This window comes from Lytechinus variegatus, chromosome 5 (assembly GCF_018143015.1).
Source record: "Lytechinus variegatus isolate NC3 chromosome 5, Lvar_3.0, whole genome shotgun sequence".
NCBI lineage: Eukaryota > Metazoa > Echinodermata > Echinoidea > Temnopleuroida > Toxopneustidae > Lytechinus > Lytechinus variegatus.
The window spans coordinates 18,620,045-18,637,585 of NC_054744.1; the positions used below are offsets into that span (position 1 = coordinate 18,620,045).

The 17,541-nt window shown below is 37.9% G+C and overlaps 1 protein-coding gene across 1 annotated transcript; it reads right to left on the reverse strand.

The window, feature by feature from the left end:
• Nucleotides 1-339: 339 nt before the first annotated feature.
• Nucleotides 340-11,984, reverse strand: LOC121415638 (glutamate receptor 1-like). The gene is made up of 11 exons (XM_041608925.1): nt 11,723-11,984; nt 9,161-9,346; nt 8,440-8,685; nt 7,399-7,574; nt 6,797-6,850; nt 6,179-6,460; nt 4,864-4,974; nt 4,061-4,198; nt 3,355-3,527; nt 2,833-2,920; nt 340-2,433 (listed from the first exon to the last, which is right to left on the reverse strand). Exons 1-11 carry the CDS (start codon nt 11,793-11,795, stop codon nt 1,186-1,188), a joined length of 2,775 nt encoding a protein of 924 aa, XP_041464859.1. The 5' UTR covers nt 11,796-11,984; the 3' UTR covers nt 340-1,185.
• Nucleotides 11,985-17,541: the final 5,557 nt, after the last annotated feature.

Sequence of the window (17,541 nt, forward strand, 5' to 3'; positions counted from 1 at the left end):
CAACCTGGACCGGCCTCTGAGCAGATTGGTCAGGATGATCTTTTTTTTTTTGGGGGGGGGGCATTTTGGTTGCAGGGATCCTTTAAAGGTCAAATCCACCCCAGGAAAATGAGAAAATCAAACAAGCACAACGCTGAAACTTTCATCGAAATCGGATGTAAATGAAGAAGTTATTAGCAATATGCTTGTTTGATTTTTCTCCTATCATTTTTACGGGTGGTGTGGGCTTGTCATTTGGTTTATATTGCCTACATTTATACTACTGTATAGTGCAAAGGTGATGGATGATATGAGCTGAAAAGAGTGGAAATGAATGACAAGGTTTCGAGATAATCATGAGAACATGCATTTACCTTTATTAAAAATGTAATCCTTCACCCAACGACAAAATAGAAGTTAACAGACGCGGCCCAAGATTAGAGTTAAAAAAATATTAAGATAAACGATGATAGCGTAAATTAAACCATGTAGGCTCTCATCGTCATTTAAACGATAATCTGATATGCAAAAAATATATTTTCAACTGCTTGATCAACATTTCTCATGAATTCAATTTGATAAGGTAACGGTTAACCCAGAGTGGACAGATCGTCTTTACGTGGAACCTAACCCGAATCCCCTAAAGTATATCAAAACCGTTCTGCGCTGTTGGTGCGCTGGACTTCTATTCCCCAAGTATTTGTAGAGCTCGACCGAACTGTCAATAATTATTAAACTAAAAAAGAAACACATCATCACAAACTGCCCACATAACTTACTGTGACACATTCACTTATGTCCAGTTTGAGATCGTAAGATGTCAATCTGTTTCACTTCATTTGAGAAATATTTGAGTTTTATGAACTGTATTTCCTAAATTACACAGCTTTATTTCAACTGCATGTCAAGAAACATAAAAACCGACTTCAAAATTGGCAACGCCTATCAAAAACTTCAATTCTACACCAAGTACGCCAAATAATTATGTTAGCAGGGTCCTAGCAATTAACAAGAAGATATAATATAGCGTCATTTGGGCTCTTTTATAATTGAGCAAAGAAATAAATCGTTAATATAATCGAGTTATTAATGTCATTAAGAACACTTCATCCTCAAAGCTATACATAATGTTGCATGAACAAAAGTAATGAACACAAACCAATTAAAAGTGTAAAATTTAGACGACGTACTCTTGACATTGGGCGTCTAGATCCAGTCTCGCCCAGCATTCTGTCCGCCCCCATAGCCACCGCCCCCAACGGCAGCCCGAGTTACAGGTCTATCATCAGGATCATCACGAAGACCGGCTTTCTCTCGAGGTCTGGAGAACGAAGTCATTCCTTCACTACCACTTCTACTGAATCTTCGCAGTTGTGGGATTTTGTTCACGAAGCCAGTATCCCCTCCTTTCAGGTAGAAATAGATGGTCTCGACTGTGAAGATGATTAGGGTTGCTGCACCACCCAACATCATGAGGTAATAGGCACCTGCCAGATCCTGGCCAGTGATAGATTTCTTAGCCTCCTTGTGCCACTGACGTTTGTAGATATTCTTGCAGTAAGGCTTGTGGAATGACTTTGAAGTGATGTTCGCAATGACACCTTTCTTTTTGAGTTTCTTGATAGCGTAGGTGAGCTGATCACGTAGGGGAGAGCCAGACTGAACAGCAAGAGGGAACTTGATCTTTGTCACGTACCCACCAACGATTAGCATGTCGCAAGGCCAACGAAGAGCTTCATATTCTAACATTGTCTTCTCCGACAGCAGAGCATAACGGCCATTGTCTCTCCGAACCTTGCGTACGCCGTCGATCAAATCTTGAACAACCTTCTTTTCGTCACCAGTCTGGATGTCGTCCCATGTGATTCTCTTGTCACCCTTTGTGGCCTGCTGGAACAGATCAAAAGTCGGGCTCTTCCGAACCACGCCGAAGTCAAACCCTTCCTGTTTGTTCAAATCGAAGAGACTGCGGATCTTGTAAGGCAACTTGCTGGCTTTCATTAGAGGCGCCAGACTACTCACGTACAACCACACCAACATAAGAGTGTAGACGAACCAGAACGCCGAGAAGACCCTTCCTGCGTAAGAATGCGGCGACTTCCATGGCATACCTTGAAACGCCATAATGGACAACATGTAATAGAAGGTGTTGAAGAAAGTGAAAGTTTCTCCGTCCTCCTTACTTGCCTCACCTCTGGAGGCTTTGGCACGCCACTCGTTTTGGTTTAGATAACTCAACACCCACATCAGTATACTTGCTACAACGAAAGCCAGGAAGTTTGTCAGCCAAGAATAGACGTTGAATGGGAATATAGGCACGAACGGATATTCCCAGACGTACGTTGGGTGCTTAACCAGTAGCTTGACATCGCTCTTGAACCAGTCTTTCGTGAAGTCGATGTATTTCTCTCGTATGCTTGTCTTGGTCAAGGCACCGGCAATGATATCGGCATCCTACATGAACATATATAATGAAATGGAAAGAAATATTCATATTGGTTTCCAGTGTCATGACAAACATAGAGCAGTCACTGAAAGGGCATTCGTCAGAGATGACAGTAATACAAGAAGGGCACCCTACAACCATGAAGAAAGGAAATGAGTGGAAGGAATCAACATGAATCCTTCGCGAAGCATCACGATCTCAGGCTGTTTACTTCAGGTGCTAATAGGGCAGCACATTGGCCATGCTACCACCCCCCCCCCCCCGTCCCTGGTCTCAAGTTGTACACAATATTATATCAATAATGCTCCGTGGTTTCTTGTACAGTACGTGCCCCCTCCCTTTGAAATGCTTACGAAATCTGCCTCAGGATTTCTGTCAGTGTCTGGATGATAGTGGATTTTACTTACCCCGTCAAATAAATCTCTCATCATTCCATCCCATTCTTGGGTGGACTTGTCAAAGCGACCATAATTTCCCTCTCCCAGAAGCTCAAGCCTGCAAATGAGACAAAAATTGAGTTCTGAGACGGAAATCATATCGGACTGGTGCATGAAAACACAAACAGAAACCTAACTTTGTTCATATTATTAAAGTTATTCTTGAATCGGGAAAGGAAGAGATAATCTGTTCAAAACAATAAAGAGGATCAAGCATATTGGTTCATCAATGACAATCCCACGTTATAACATCGTCAAAATTCATAGTAGCGTTAAAATCAAAGAGATATTAAAATTGTTTCATTTATCAAGGGGAATGAATCTTGCTCGATGAAAATAGTTGAGGTATTTAGTAGAACCATAGAATAAAAAACATTCTCTATTATGCCAATTCGGAATAAAATGAAATGACCCTCGCCACCGCCCCTCCCCTCTTCAACCATGTTGCTACCCATTCTACACTATAGTTCTTCTGCAGATGTTCATACGAACCTGTAGGTGAAGTCCAGACCCATGTCGTCTTCGAAGACGTGTTTGATTTCCTCAAGGAGCTCCGGTACGTAGCCGATGTAAAGGCTGTCGTCGACGACTTCACCGGTTGCACGTCGATAGCGTCGAGGATTTCGGATCTGCTCGTAGTCATACCGCATAATGAACGGTGGCTCCTACATGGATATGACATTCAGAGATAACTGATTATTGATTATAATTTCTTGTATCGAATATTATTTATGAATATCCATGATGGACGCAAACAAATGCGAATATCATTTTCATCAGGGACCTATCAGCGGTAGTTTAGAACCAAAAAGCTACAAGCATGATAGACGTGACTTCAGGTGCGAATAACCATGAATGGGGCACCGATATACCCCATACCCCTTTTTCTATGGGCTTTATCTTAACGATTCATAGAATTTTAGCAAAATTTCCTCTGGGTCTATAGACTCTGATCTGACGAATTTTGAATATAATTAAGAAAATTTTCAGACATGAACTTTTCCTCCTATTAACTCGTCTCAATCCTTCTGCGCGAAGCGCTGGAACTATGACAATGAGTCAAAATTTTAGGGAAAGTCAATAGCGTCATATGAAACTGTAATTCAGTAATGGTGTAGAATGCTGGCTACCCAGACAACACGCTGGATATCTAAATACAGAATCTACTCTGTTTGAACGTTAATAAAACATTGTTTACCTCAATAGTGAGGATATGAATGTGACTTTCTTCTGCCATACGATAGGGTTTCATGTGGAGACGAGAACCCGGCTGTCCAGGCCATCTCTGTCCGTGCTTCTCCTCCCAATGTTGGACGTTTTGGGTGAAGACGCCGAGCTGTGGATGAAAAAAAATAGGCAATGCTAAAAAATGATTTACGGTGTGGAATTCCTTTTCGTTCGTATTGACACTGAATCTGAAATCATCAATGTAATCATAACAGGCAATGTGACAATGTGCGTTTAAAAACGTTATTATTAATTTAATAAGTAAGAAGAAACGCAACATAAATACACTTGTAACTCATACTTTTGTCTTATATGGTCTCAGGACTTATGACTGCAAGGCGTCATCTGGAAAATAATTGACCGTGTTACTTGTTTATCAATTAATTCTCTGAATAATTTCAATTACAATATGCTTACCACTGGCGCATAGATTTGGGAGGGGTTGGGGCCATGCCCCCCCCCCAGAAAAATGTTCCACATTCCTCCCCCACCCCAAAAAAAAGAACAAGTAAGGAAATCAAAAGAGAGAAGATTGAAATATCATTTTACTTTGTAAATATATTGTAAAACTCTATCACAAAATTAAAAATTTTGCTCGGTCTCGATTTTCTTTCGAAACACAATTCACATTCACCACGTTTGACCCCCTCATTTATTTAGGCTTAGGACGCTACAATGTCATACTTATCAAAATTTCGTAGTGCAATTGTGGCCTGTGGGTATATACATGTAGGAACTGCGAAGTCGTGTTAATGATGCTGAAGAGTTTCTTACCGTGTTGATGGAAAGATATTGATTCTTTCCGACGAAGATTTTGATGGTGTAATTGACCCTGTTTCCTTGATCATCAAAGGCTACCTCTCCACTGCAACCCTCGAAAGAAAACTGTGGGTTATAAAAAAAATGCACGGGTTCTTCAAAATGCAGCATTTACAAAATAGTTATTGATATGACGTTGCTATTATATTCTAATGGGCAATGGTATGGCCTGAGCATTCACTAATAAAAACCACCACATCAACAATCCCAGACTGCTAGAATTTCATAAAGGGGTTGGGGATTTCTAAATGAAATACAATAAAAAAAAATACAATGAAAAATACATTGAAAGGCTTTCATTTTATATAGCACAATTTGCCCCCCCCCCCAAAAAAAAAAAAGAAGATAGAAAGAAAGACAGTAAAAAAAGAAGAAAAAAGAAATGAAGGAGGAAAGAAGAGAGAGAGGTAGAAAGAAAGAAATAAAGAAAAAGGGTATAGTCGCTTCAAACAAAGGGGTTCATTTCATAGACATGAAATTTCGGATCCACTGTGGTGGGGGTAGGGGCAAGTGCCCACATCCCCTGGATCGGCGTCTGAGAGTAGCCATGTACGGTGACCGGAGGAGATTTTCATGAAAGGACAAGCCGGACTATTATTCGACGGTTATCGTAGAAATATCTTTGTCAGCCAATCAAAAATCAAAGAAAGTTGTCGGGTCTGATATTTTGTCAGACGACTAACATGACTAATGTTGATGAAATGCTCCTGGGGTGAGGAATTTCCAATATCTGGCAAATGGAGAGAAATCTCAGCCCTTAGATTAGACCTCGTATATTTTGCGGTTATTCTGGGGATATTATTCAAAAGAACCTTCAAAACCGGCCCAATGAAGTAGTAAGTTCCAATTTCCCCCAATTATCTACAGATACTTATATACAGATACCGTCCTACTAATTTCTAGACATTTTGTCTAAATCTTTTTAATGATTTACTTTACCTTCCGGGAGCTTGGAACAACATATTTGTTTGCCAACAATAAAATCGGACTGCATCTAAACCACAACATCAATGACGATCTTCAAGAGTTAACCTGAAGCCATCGATCACATAACTGTATTAACAATCATTTGGGTTTTCTTATATTAAACCCCAACCTGCATAAACACCACCAATGGTTACCCAAACAATCGAATTACTTTCTGAGAAAGTAGCTCCATGCCCATACAGCGTTTTACCCTTCCGAGTCCTGACGCATTCATGGACACGATGGACATAACACATCGAACTTTGATCCAAGACCAAACCTAAGGACTTGGAAACCTGCCTACCTTTGAAAAGCTCGGAAGCAAGGCGCTCTTGGTCCTGCCACATCGGCTCGATGATGGGTAACTGCCGTGCTGATCCTTGTGTTTCCGAAGAGCATGGGCTACCGCTAGCAGCGAGTCGTAGGTTGTCTGTTGCCGGAAAGGCCACTTGCGGATTGCGTCAGCTCGGCGAGTGAAGTAGTTCCCTCCGACCGAACTGGCCGTCTCCATTTTGAAGCGGGTCAGGAAAGCAGAGTTGTAGCGCAGTTTGGTCTCCAAGAAGGTCTTTCCCAGATAGGCCACATTCTATCCATATGCAAATAAGAATTAAAATTGAAATAAGTGATATATTTTATCCCAACATCTTACCGACATTGTTTCGGTTTTTTTTATATACATATCTAGTCCATGTACTTTAGCCATGTCAGCAGTGATTATGATTTTTTTTTGTCTCATTAAAATCGATTTGTTACGTTTCACTTTCACAGATTATAAGTGTTTGTGGCATAATAGTGATAAAGAATAACTGAAATTTGAATAATAACAATGAGTACTGTAAAAGGTAACTTAACCATATGATCATGATGATAATTTGGTTTCATAATATTGGTTACAATTAAACGAAAATTTCAAAGATCTTACGGGATTTCCGAAAAGCCAATGCCAGGTGTCGAATAACAGCCCCTCTTCGTATGCCTGGAGTAGAAAGAAAGAGTGATATGATACACAATGAAAATAATTCAAATTTTCCCTGAAGATACAGTCCTATATATTACAAACAGTAAATGAATGAAATAAAAAGCGAGACCTAAGATTTATAGTTTATAGGATCAATAAACATTGTTACCTTTAAAACTTTAATTACTTTGAGATATCCCAGGGGTGAAACAACGAATCAAAATTAAGGTAGGCCTATCATACTTTGAACATGATTATAAAAATCACGTCTTAACGGAAAACAACAAATTATTCTTCGTTTTTAATAGCACCTCTGATTCTTAAAATCAAACTGCCACTATTGTCAGGTATATCAACCTTTCAGGTAAAAATGACAGGCAAACACTTTTGAATACGATTTCGATTCATTATGCTGTTTTATGTACCATTGCGATAAGCAGGTAAGTATGACAGCAAAGAAAAGCGGTATAAACTGCGGAAAGAAACAAATAACACGAAGAGTGCGGTAAGTTTGAAAGTAAAGCGGTTACGCTGCGATGAAAAGGAAATAAAACAGTTTTTAGTACCGCGTCGACGACTAACTTCAGGTTGTCCTCAATATGCATGTAGACAACAATGTTCTTCACGGCTCTGGTCTTGATCTCCTTCATTTGTTCGTTGACGTCTTCGGCCAGGACAATAGGTGTGGCGACCCATCCAGCCTCCGGGCCCATGCCCATCAGCTCACTCACCATGTCGTACCCTGTTTCAACCAGAGAATAAAGATATCATTCTCAAGAGGAAATATAAATATACTTCCTCCAATGTCACGCCTGTTTTAAATTTTGATTCAATGGAAATCCCAGTGGTTTCAGCCAAGAGATACCCCCATCCTCATATCGAAATTGATGAAGGGAATTAATAAATTATCATTATTTTAAGTGCAAAAGGGAATGTAATAAAATTTAATTTAATAACTTTAAGAGATGGTATATCAACGACCCGGATCAACGATGATTATGGTTCCATCTCTCTTCTATTATTGATGCATTTATTTCAAAGTATGAACTCTGAAATATGTCATTGCTCGCTTCACTATACTTTCAAACATGGAACTTAAAGGAAACATGCATTGAAAGTAATTACGAGAATTTCGTCATTGCCATAATCTCTCGGGAGCTTCAGAAAACTGGAACGGCGACGAGCAGACTATTCAGATTGAAAACAAAGATAATCTGCGCAAAATGGATCATGCGAATATACATGGGTGTTTTTGTTTAATCTGTATCTAATTCCGTCGCCCGTGCCTTCTGCCCCGTTTCCATAAAGAACTCCTAATGAAAATGAAAGAACAACAAAGGATCAATAATATCGGAGAATATCATGGGACGGCCACACAAACCAAATTCATATGACAGAGCATATCATCGATCGGTGGGAGGCGATTTCATTGATGCATTGCACCTCTAGCGCCACGAGGCCGCCATCATTACCGAGCCTAATCGCTCACGATGGCGGTCTCCTGCATATACACCCTTTTTACCTCTGTATACATGTATGTTACATTGTATCTCTGATGTGAATGCAGAAATCAAATCAAATCAATATCAAAATCAGATGTGACTCACCGGAATCGGAATCGTACAATAGTATGAAGGTTGTCCATCGGTAGTGCTTGATGACACCAGAGACTAGTTCCACCATCTCAGATGTGATGGGGTACATGTTGATGGAGCCAGACTCCTCGCTCTGGTCGGTGGTCAGTGTCGGCGAGAAGGCATTGCCCATGATGTATCCTATCCCCTGGCAATCGAGACAGATGTCGTCTGGGAGGATGAGGGCGTGAGCGTCTTTGTTGTTGATGAAGGAGCATGCTGAATTTAAGAATGAAAATAGATTATGGGGATGATATTAGACTCGGTCGTTAAAAAATCAAGATTTAGTTTACTGTCATGAATGTGTCTCTCATGGTACTAGATGAAGGTATATTCGATACCATAACTTAAACGCTGCTGGGCTAACTAGAATTATTGTTAAATTTCATGACGTCAGAATTTTGAATATGTCACCTTATGCAATGACGATAAATTCACACCAGCACAACGAAATTCCTGGTGAAACGAATTAATAAATTATTATGGAATTAATGGTGTTTACACCCGTATGAGCAGTCTGAAGAAAGTTTATTCCCCCTTCAAACACTTTTATGGATTGTTTATTGGCTTGTGTATGATAAGACTTGTTTCCAATGAAATAATTCAGAAAATCCTCTTAATCGACGAGTCCTATTTAATATTCATTGATATTTGGACTTTGATCATTGATTTCCTAGGACTCGTTGAGACTCACCTGCCCTCACACCCACGGCGACTGAATGCCTTGCCCAACCTTCCTCCGTCGGACTGTTGAAATGGACGGCAGCAATATCATCACCGGACGGTAAGATGGTGCGGTCGCGGTTGATGTGCTGGGCCGCGTCCGTCAGAATGTTTTTGTATATATCTTTGATGTGCGTCGACTCGCCGTACATAGCACCTGTTGTGCCAATGGTGAAATTGATGACTTGAGAGAAAGAGAGAGAGAGAGAGGGGGGGGGGGGGGGAGACGGTGAAAGAAGGAGAGGGAGAAACAGATAGAAAGAAGAGAAAGTGAGGGGGAGAGACGGAGGGACAAGAGATAGAGGAGGGGGAGTGTGCATGTTGTGGGAGAGGAACGAGAGGCAAAAGACAGGGTAATGTGATTGACGTTATACATGCCATTAGGGCCGAATTAGGGGGTGGATAATTTTTATAAAAGTCAATAACGCAAAAATAGAAAAGAAAGAAGAGGGGGCACATAAAATTCCCCCAAAATTAGAGATGACGTAATGAAGAGTTCATTGAGAGGGGTAAACGATGTGTGTCACAGTGTGTGTGGGGGGGTGAGAGAGAATATAGGGAGAGAAGGATGGAGAGAGGGAGAAATAGAGACAAAGAAAGATAGATAGAAAGAAAGAAAGACAGAAAGAAAGAGAGGGAGATTGGGTATAGGGAGGGGGAGAGAGGGAGAGGTGGAGAGATATGGCGGAGAGAATGATGGATGTAATAACTGAAATTGCTAGGTAACATGTTAGACAAGTGTTACCTCTTACGAGGATGAAAATGCTATTTATACGGTAACGATGGGCGGGAACTCACTCCATAAAATAGGCCTACGTGACATAAAACGTAATGGAAGAGTATAAAAAGCATATTTAAAAAACTATTCAACATTACGAAAATCCGTTGGAAAAATAATAGTGACAGTGATTTATCGGAGTAGACATTGGAAAAGCAAACATGTTTTGAAAAAGATTCTTGGTGGGATATGATTCCCAATTATTCATGATATAAGTGTTACATTTCTTAAAGGATAGTTTTTGGAAAGTGATAATTCTGAATTTGATTGTGAATTAGTTAAAATTATTGCCTAAACTATAATAATGACATTATTTGCAGGGGCTGCGGAACGGTTTTCAAAGTGGGGGGGAGGGGCTGGCCATGCAAAAATCACAATCATATGGTCATTTTTACGTTTTTGTACACAGTTTTGGAAAAAAAGTGTGGGGGGTGCTGGCCATGCAAAAATCACAATCATATGGTAATTTTTACGTTTTTGGACACGGTTTTGGAAAAAAAAGGGGGGGGGGCTAACCTCGATTAGCATCTTGCTATTATGTTAGCTCCAATTATCAGACGTTTTTGTTCATATGTGATGTACAATTTCGTGTAATTGTACCTGACAGTGAGATTTGGTAATAAATTCAAGTCATGATTTTCAGTAATTATGAGACACCTAACACCATCAGCTTTTGTTCTATATCGCAATATTCATCATCAGCATACGAATGAATGTACAACCAATCTACCATCGACAAAAACAAATAATATAAAAAAACGTCAGCAATTACAACTACAAAATACTTTGAAACGGGTAAAATGATATACTTGTTGTTTCTCAAAAGTTTTATAAAACTCTGTCGATGAAGACAAAGATAATGAAGTGGAAAGTACGCATTTCGAGGTTATGAATAATTAATGCAAACGATGGATAGCGTTTATAATAACATAACAACCTGACTAAACAGCTAAAGCGGGTTTTTTATGTACATATATCTTTTTTGCTTTCGAAATGTTTTGTTTACATGCTTTACAATTATTTAGCCATAATCGATTAACATGAGCATTGATGGGATACCAGTAATTAGTTTAATCAATGTCATAATTCAATCAGATTGTGTAGTGAAATTACCGAAAAGTATTTTTTCTCTCTTTCTACTTTGTAAATTTAATGATTATCGCAACATGGACTGGAGTCCAAAAACAATGAAGTAATCCGATGCCACAGAATTTCTATAAGAGAAATGTACTTCAATCTCGAAAAAAAAAAGTTCCGGCTCTTGGATAGTTAAGGTTCCAGCCATTTCTAAATACATGTATCATAACAAAGTATTACTCATCAATAAGAACTGAATATATCATAAGTTGCTGCGCCTTTTATTATGTTCATTGTATATTTTGCAGCAAGACTCTCTCGAAAGTAGTTCCGGCCCTTCGTATTTGGATAGGCGCCCCTGTTGATTCCAGACTACATATATCATGCATCATTGATATTATTACCGTTGCTAATGCTACCATTGTATTTCATCTATGAAAATGGGACATCTCAGAAAGTAGTTCCGGCCTTTGGATTTGCGATAGCAATCTCCAGCGGCAGTTGCCTGAAAATCAGATGTTCATATATTTCAACCGAGGAAGAATTTAACAGAATTACATAGATTTACGTATTAAAGTTAAATTAAAAGAATTTCGGGCCCGATGGTGATTACACAACATTTCATGAAAGAAAATATTTTACAGTTTAAAAGCATTCATCAAAAATGAAATAACTCACCGACTTTAATTGTCACCGATTTAGTAGACCCCAGCAGGGCAGATAACAACATCAAAATTTTCAAGAAATCCATTTTGGGGTAATCTCGACGTTGCCTCCTAACAAAAAACGCCAAGAATCACCCTTTCCTCCTGAATCTCGATTAACTTTAGAAATATTTATGTATCAGACCGAATTTCACTCGAGATAAGTTCAAGCAAGTTCTCCTGTTCATCTGAGAGTCAAGCCCTAAAAGCCTCCCCCAAAATGCTCAAAATCCATTCCTCCAATTCGATGTCAACTTTACTTCGGCGCATGCGCAGATTGCTTTACCAACTTCTTTAATGGATGTGGTCCGATAAAACTTTTGTCATGATTATACTCGAATTCAGACCCTAAAACGTTTCTACTTCTGATTCAGTATAAGTACCACTTTAAGGGATGCAATATTCCATGTAACCTATTTTATCATGATTCAAGATACCAGTAATTGAATGTACGTTCAATGTTCTAATTCATAAGAGAAATTAATTGGAATTATCATTTTGCTCTAAAATTATCGTAGGAAGCTTCGTGCAGTTGAAGTTATGAGTAATACTATTTCCTTGCCGTTCCGTTTTTGCTAGGAGGCGCCGTCAGCCGGAACTATTTTCATTTCACCAGAACGATACAATTGTGTGTTTCGTAGGTCACGAACCTATACACTTACAATGATCAACCTTCAGTCTTGTGATCAACTGTGATCTATTTGTTAGTGTGTGTACATGAGATTCTATGAAAATATCTGTGAAATGATTCCAGCTAATTACAGTCTATTCACCATGTTCATACTCTGTAGAATAAATTACCGCAGATGAACCCCTTCAAAACAATCAGTCGCCAAGTGTACAGGCCATTGACTTCTGTCAATTTACATTTGATAATGCTTCGTAAATCCCCCATCCTGGCAAACAAACGAATTCTCAAAATTCAACATATAGATAAAAACATATTTTCTTCATTATAATATGTAACATTAGAATGCTATAAAAGCTTAGAAACAAAGGTCATTGCACGTCATTTCTGAATTGTTACAGTGAAATAAATACCCTTTTAAAAATGGATTTTACCTGGCATGCAGGGTTGCTATAGTTTGCGGAGGTTAATCAACAATAGATTCTATATTAATAATAAAAAACCGCAGACATGAAGATTAGTATGAACATAGAACAACAATTCACGATTTCTATTAACTTGCGTAAAGCCTTGATAATGAGCTAATGGTAAAAGAGAGTTTCGAATTGTTTCCCATTTTATTTGAAATATTTTTTTTCTCTTTACCATATAATTATTTGATCAGATTTGCTAGTATGTACTTATAGTTTGATCATAATAAGCATTCTTGAAATTAGTAGTGCTTGTAAAAACTGTTGCTTATGTTTTCGTTTACGTTGCCATCATCGACTTCGCCTTAAATCATAGAAACTATGATGTCCTTAATGCAGTTTACAAGGTATACTGGGTTTGTCACGCGACGAAATATTGGAAATGTTTGAATTATTCCAAATAAAGCTAAATTTTGATATATGGTTTTATGACGGAGACATTCTTTAATGCAGAGCATATCAATTAGATTTTGACTAGAAATAACATAATATAGTATTTAGTTTCAACGTCCATCCCATACTTGCCATCATAGAAGCAAAAGCGGTAGACTTTCCGAGGAAGAGATGGAGGCTATAGAAGAAGGACCCTCCCATGGCTAGAGACATTGGACATTATGAAATCGATTAGATGCGTCTTAAAGCGCTTTCAATCTTAATTGAAAGGCGTAATAATTACTCCCCGTTTCTACGTCACTGATCAAATTAAATTTCAACTTGTACATGTTGTATCGTCAAACTCTTTCAAGAAAATTGTCAGCTCGCGCTACGCGCCGTCCGTGAAAAATGTCTCCAAATATTTGCAACTTGTATACAATTACATATTTCGCTGAAAATGTTTATGACTGTTTTTTATTATTTACTTAAAAATGGGTTGAAAGTACCCAGTTTCAGTTGATCAACGAAAGTCAGCTCGCAATTCGTACTTGCATTATTTGTTTAGTGTTCGGGTTCATGAATGTTGGTAGATAAAAATAATGTCCCTTTTTATCAAAAAATTTGCGCTCGTTACTTAATCTAGGCCTATATTAAACTCTATTCAATTCCCGGTATATCTATTCTCCCTCCCTCACATCATGAAAATACTTGAAAATGCCATACGTTCTAAACTTTAAAGGCCAAGTCCACCCTTACAAGAATTTGAATGAAATAAAAAGAGAGAATTCTAACAAGCGTAACACTGACAATTCCATCCAAATCCGATGTGAAGTTTTTAAAAAATTAATGACATTTTAAAGTTTCACTTAATTTAACCGATACGATATGCACATCCTGCTCGGCGTGCAAAAGAGGGGACTGATGACTTCACTCACTATTTTATTTTGTATTTTCATAATTTTATCCTCATTGTCACGTGAAACAAAGTTTAATTCCTCCTGAAAAAGTAGAGATACCATTGCTTTAACATTTTGTGGTTCAATTAAGTTGGTTATTATTGTCAAACCAAAAAAGGGGCCGCGGAAGCTGGGGGGGGGGGGGCTTTTTTTCTCCAAAACTGTGTAAAAAAGTTAAAAATTACAATAAGATTGAGATATTTTGCATGGTTAGCCCCCTCACTTTTGGCTCAGCCAACCCCCCCCCTCCCCCACTTTGAAAAACATTCCGCGGCCCCTGTCAAATCTGTAAAATTGAAAAATTGTATAATTCATACAATGAGGAACAAAACAAATAAAGTGAGTGACATCATCGACTCTCTGATTTGAATATCACTGAGTGTGTACATAACTGTTTTGTAAAAAAATAAGTAAAATTTTGAAATGTCAAAACTTCCTTATTTTACATGATACTTGATGAAATTTTCAGAGCTATATGATTTGTTTTTATTTTTCTATATTGACTCAAATCAACATTTTTTCTGGGCATATCTGGGGTGGACGATTTCTTACAGACAGCTCTCTATTGAGTTCCTTACCATCATGATTTTGTCCACTATTTCAATGATTACAATAACAAGTAGTGTTTAAATTGATGCAAAGTAATATTTGTAATTATTCAATATGGTCCGGTGACCGGGGTCTTTTGACCCAGTTTATGACATTGTCGAAATATGGTGTTAAATAAACAGAGGCCACTTGATTTTGTAATTACAGATTTTGCACGAACGTAAACTTTGTATTAACTGTTATACATGTATTTTGTCAGTTTTTAGATTTCTAAAAAAATGAAAACTACTTCCCCAGGGTATAATTGATCCTTTGTTTTATCTATTAATAGGTGATGCTTACAATATCAAATTTGGCAGTTATATCAAATTATGCATGTGTTTGTGGTGACAACGCTGTGTTATTTTGTCTCAAAGAGGGGTATCATTAGTTTACAAAGAGCTTCAATATGAAATAAAATTTCGTTAAATGGATTTGACAATATAAGTATTTTATTAACCTTAAATGTTAAGAAAATTCTGCTGATTTACAGATTGTAACTCGTCCAAAACTGAATAAGGGAATAATGAACATGAATCAATCGAACAAAATAATGAGTTTCAATATATCGATTTGATAGTTGCCAACGTTGGATTTTTTAAAATTTGTGTAATTAGCTGTAAAACCCTAGCGAGATTTATTAATGATACATAATTATCTTCTTTTATCGCACACTATCAGTTTGTAACGAAATCTGAGGTCATAGTGCAATATGGAATGCTATCAGATTCCAAAAGATTACAATAACCGGTATGCCAAAAATAATTTTAAACGCAGATTTTTTTTGTATACACCTTATAAAGGCTCATCCATGTTTTCTGAGCTTTAGTAGCAAACAGTCATGACAGTTGAACATAGAATTATTTCATCAAACTCCAGAACTATTGAATGCCTTTATAATTGAAAAATGTAACCACTCCCAGAAAAGATTTTGTTCGTTTTCATCATTCTACTGCTAATAACTCCCCACTATTTTAACATTAACACTGGAAACTGACTTTCTGTTAACTTCTTTTTTTTTACTTAAAATATTATTACCAAGAATTAAGTTTCTGTTTCTACCCGTTATGCTTCTATCTCCCCACTTTTTTAACAATACTGAGAACTAAGTTTTTGTTTTTATCCTGTATGCTTTAACTCCCGGTTATTTTTTTAACAATACCAAGAACTGAGTTTCTCTTTCTACATGTTCTACTCATTTTGCTCTTACTCCTCGCTTCGTTTAAGAAAACCGAAAAGTGAGTCACTGCATTGATAACAATTTGGTTTACGTACAATAAGAATCAATGTAGGCGAAGTATATGCTTTGTACTAGAATGTAGCTTTTTTTGTTTTAATTGTTCTTTTCAGTTCTAATGTAATCTGTTCATATTTTGAGTAATTGTGTCTGCTTTGCGCGCGCATCCTTTGGATATTGAGATAGGCAATCTGTTCGTGAATTCATTTTAAAACATGTATGTCCACAATACAAATAACTTCCTCAGGGCAGTTCACATCGTTTATCAACTGTCTCATAATTTGTTTAGTGAGATTCATGCCCTCTTCATCAATTCAACATTACTCTAAATGTTCAAGTTTGTATATACCTTATGAACGTAATAAATTATACTCGTGCTTGTACAACAGCTTTGGCAACTCTTTTAAACGAAGAAAAGAATGGAGAGAAAATGGTAGGCGTGGCTTTAATCAAGGTTTCCCAGATGAAAGAGCTGTCTTGCCTATGGAAACTTTGATGAGGCCTAATAATGTCTCTGCCTCTCATCAACGTTTCAATATATAGGGTATACCTCTGGGCATAGACCTACATGCTCTGGGGAACCTTCGAGACAAAAAATAAAGGCTTAACCTTGTTATAATCAGAAATCGCTTAAAAAAGGCTTTGCTCAACTTAATTGCTACAAAACACACAACGACTTTACGCAGGTGATAAACTCATGGTGAAAATTATGTTTGCTCCAAAACAAAAATACATTCCATCGCCCATGCATTCCCAACATAACAATTTAACAACAACGGTGTTTCACGCTCCCTCCCCCCTCCACCTCGCTCGCCCTTCCTGTTTTCAGGGCTTCGCCATAAATTATTTCATTTTTTCTTTCGGATTATAACGAAACTTCGTTCGGATTAACGAAGGCTTATTTCGTTTTTTTTAGATTAACGAACCTTTGGAACTATGAACCATCGGAATTACGAACCTTCGGAATAACGAACCTTCGGAATATTCGAGCCTTCGGAATAACGAACGTAACCCGAAATCGCGCACCTTCCTACAAAACAACATGAACGAAATGGTTTAGCGTTGAAACGGATTGACGCCAGTCCCTACTTGGGTGTCATTGGGGGGTCAAACTTTCAAGGGGGTTGTTTCCTACCCCCCCCCCTCCAACATGTCCAAGCAAGCGAAGTGACCGAGCTAGACACAAAGAAGTATTAAGCATCATTAAGATTAGATTTTGTATAGTCATTAACCATATCTTACATTTTTATCATAAAAATTGTATCATGGCCGCCAGTCCCGCACTGTCGGAGAAGCGAGGTCGTACTTAATAATGTATTTTATAATCACTTATCAATTCCATCTTTTTGTTGTTATACATTCTCTGTCTTGGACTTTATTTCCTCCCCCTCCCTGTCCTATAAAAGCTTGATCCGATTTGTTTCCCCTTGTCTGCTATATTTGATAGCCGATACATAACACTTTCAACTTCTACTAAACTTTTATCTCTTTTAAAGACCGACATCTTTAACTCATGTGTACAACAAAGACAGGAAGACC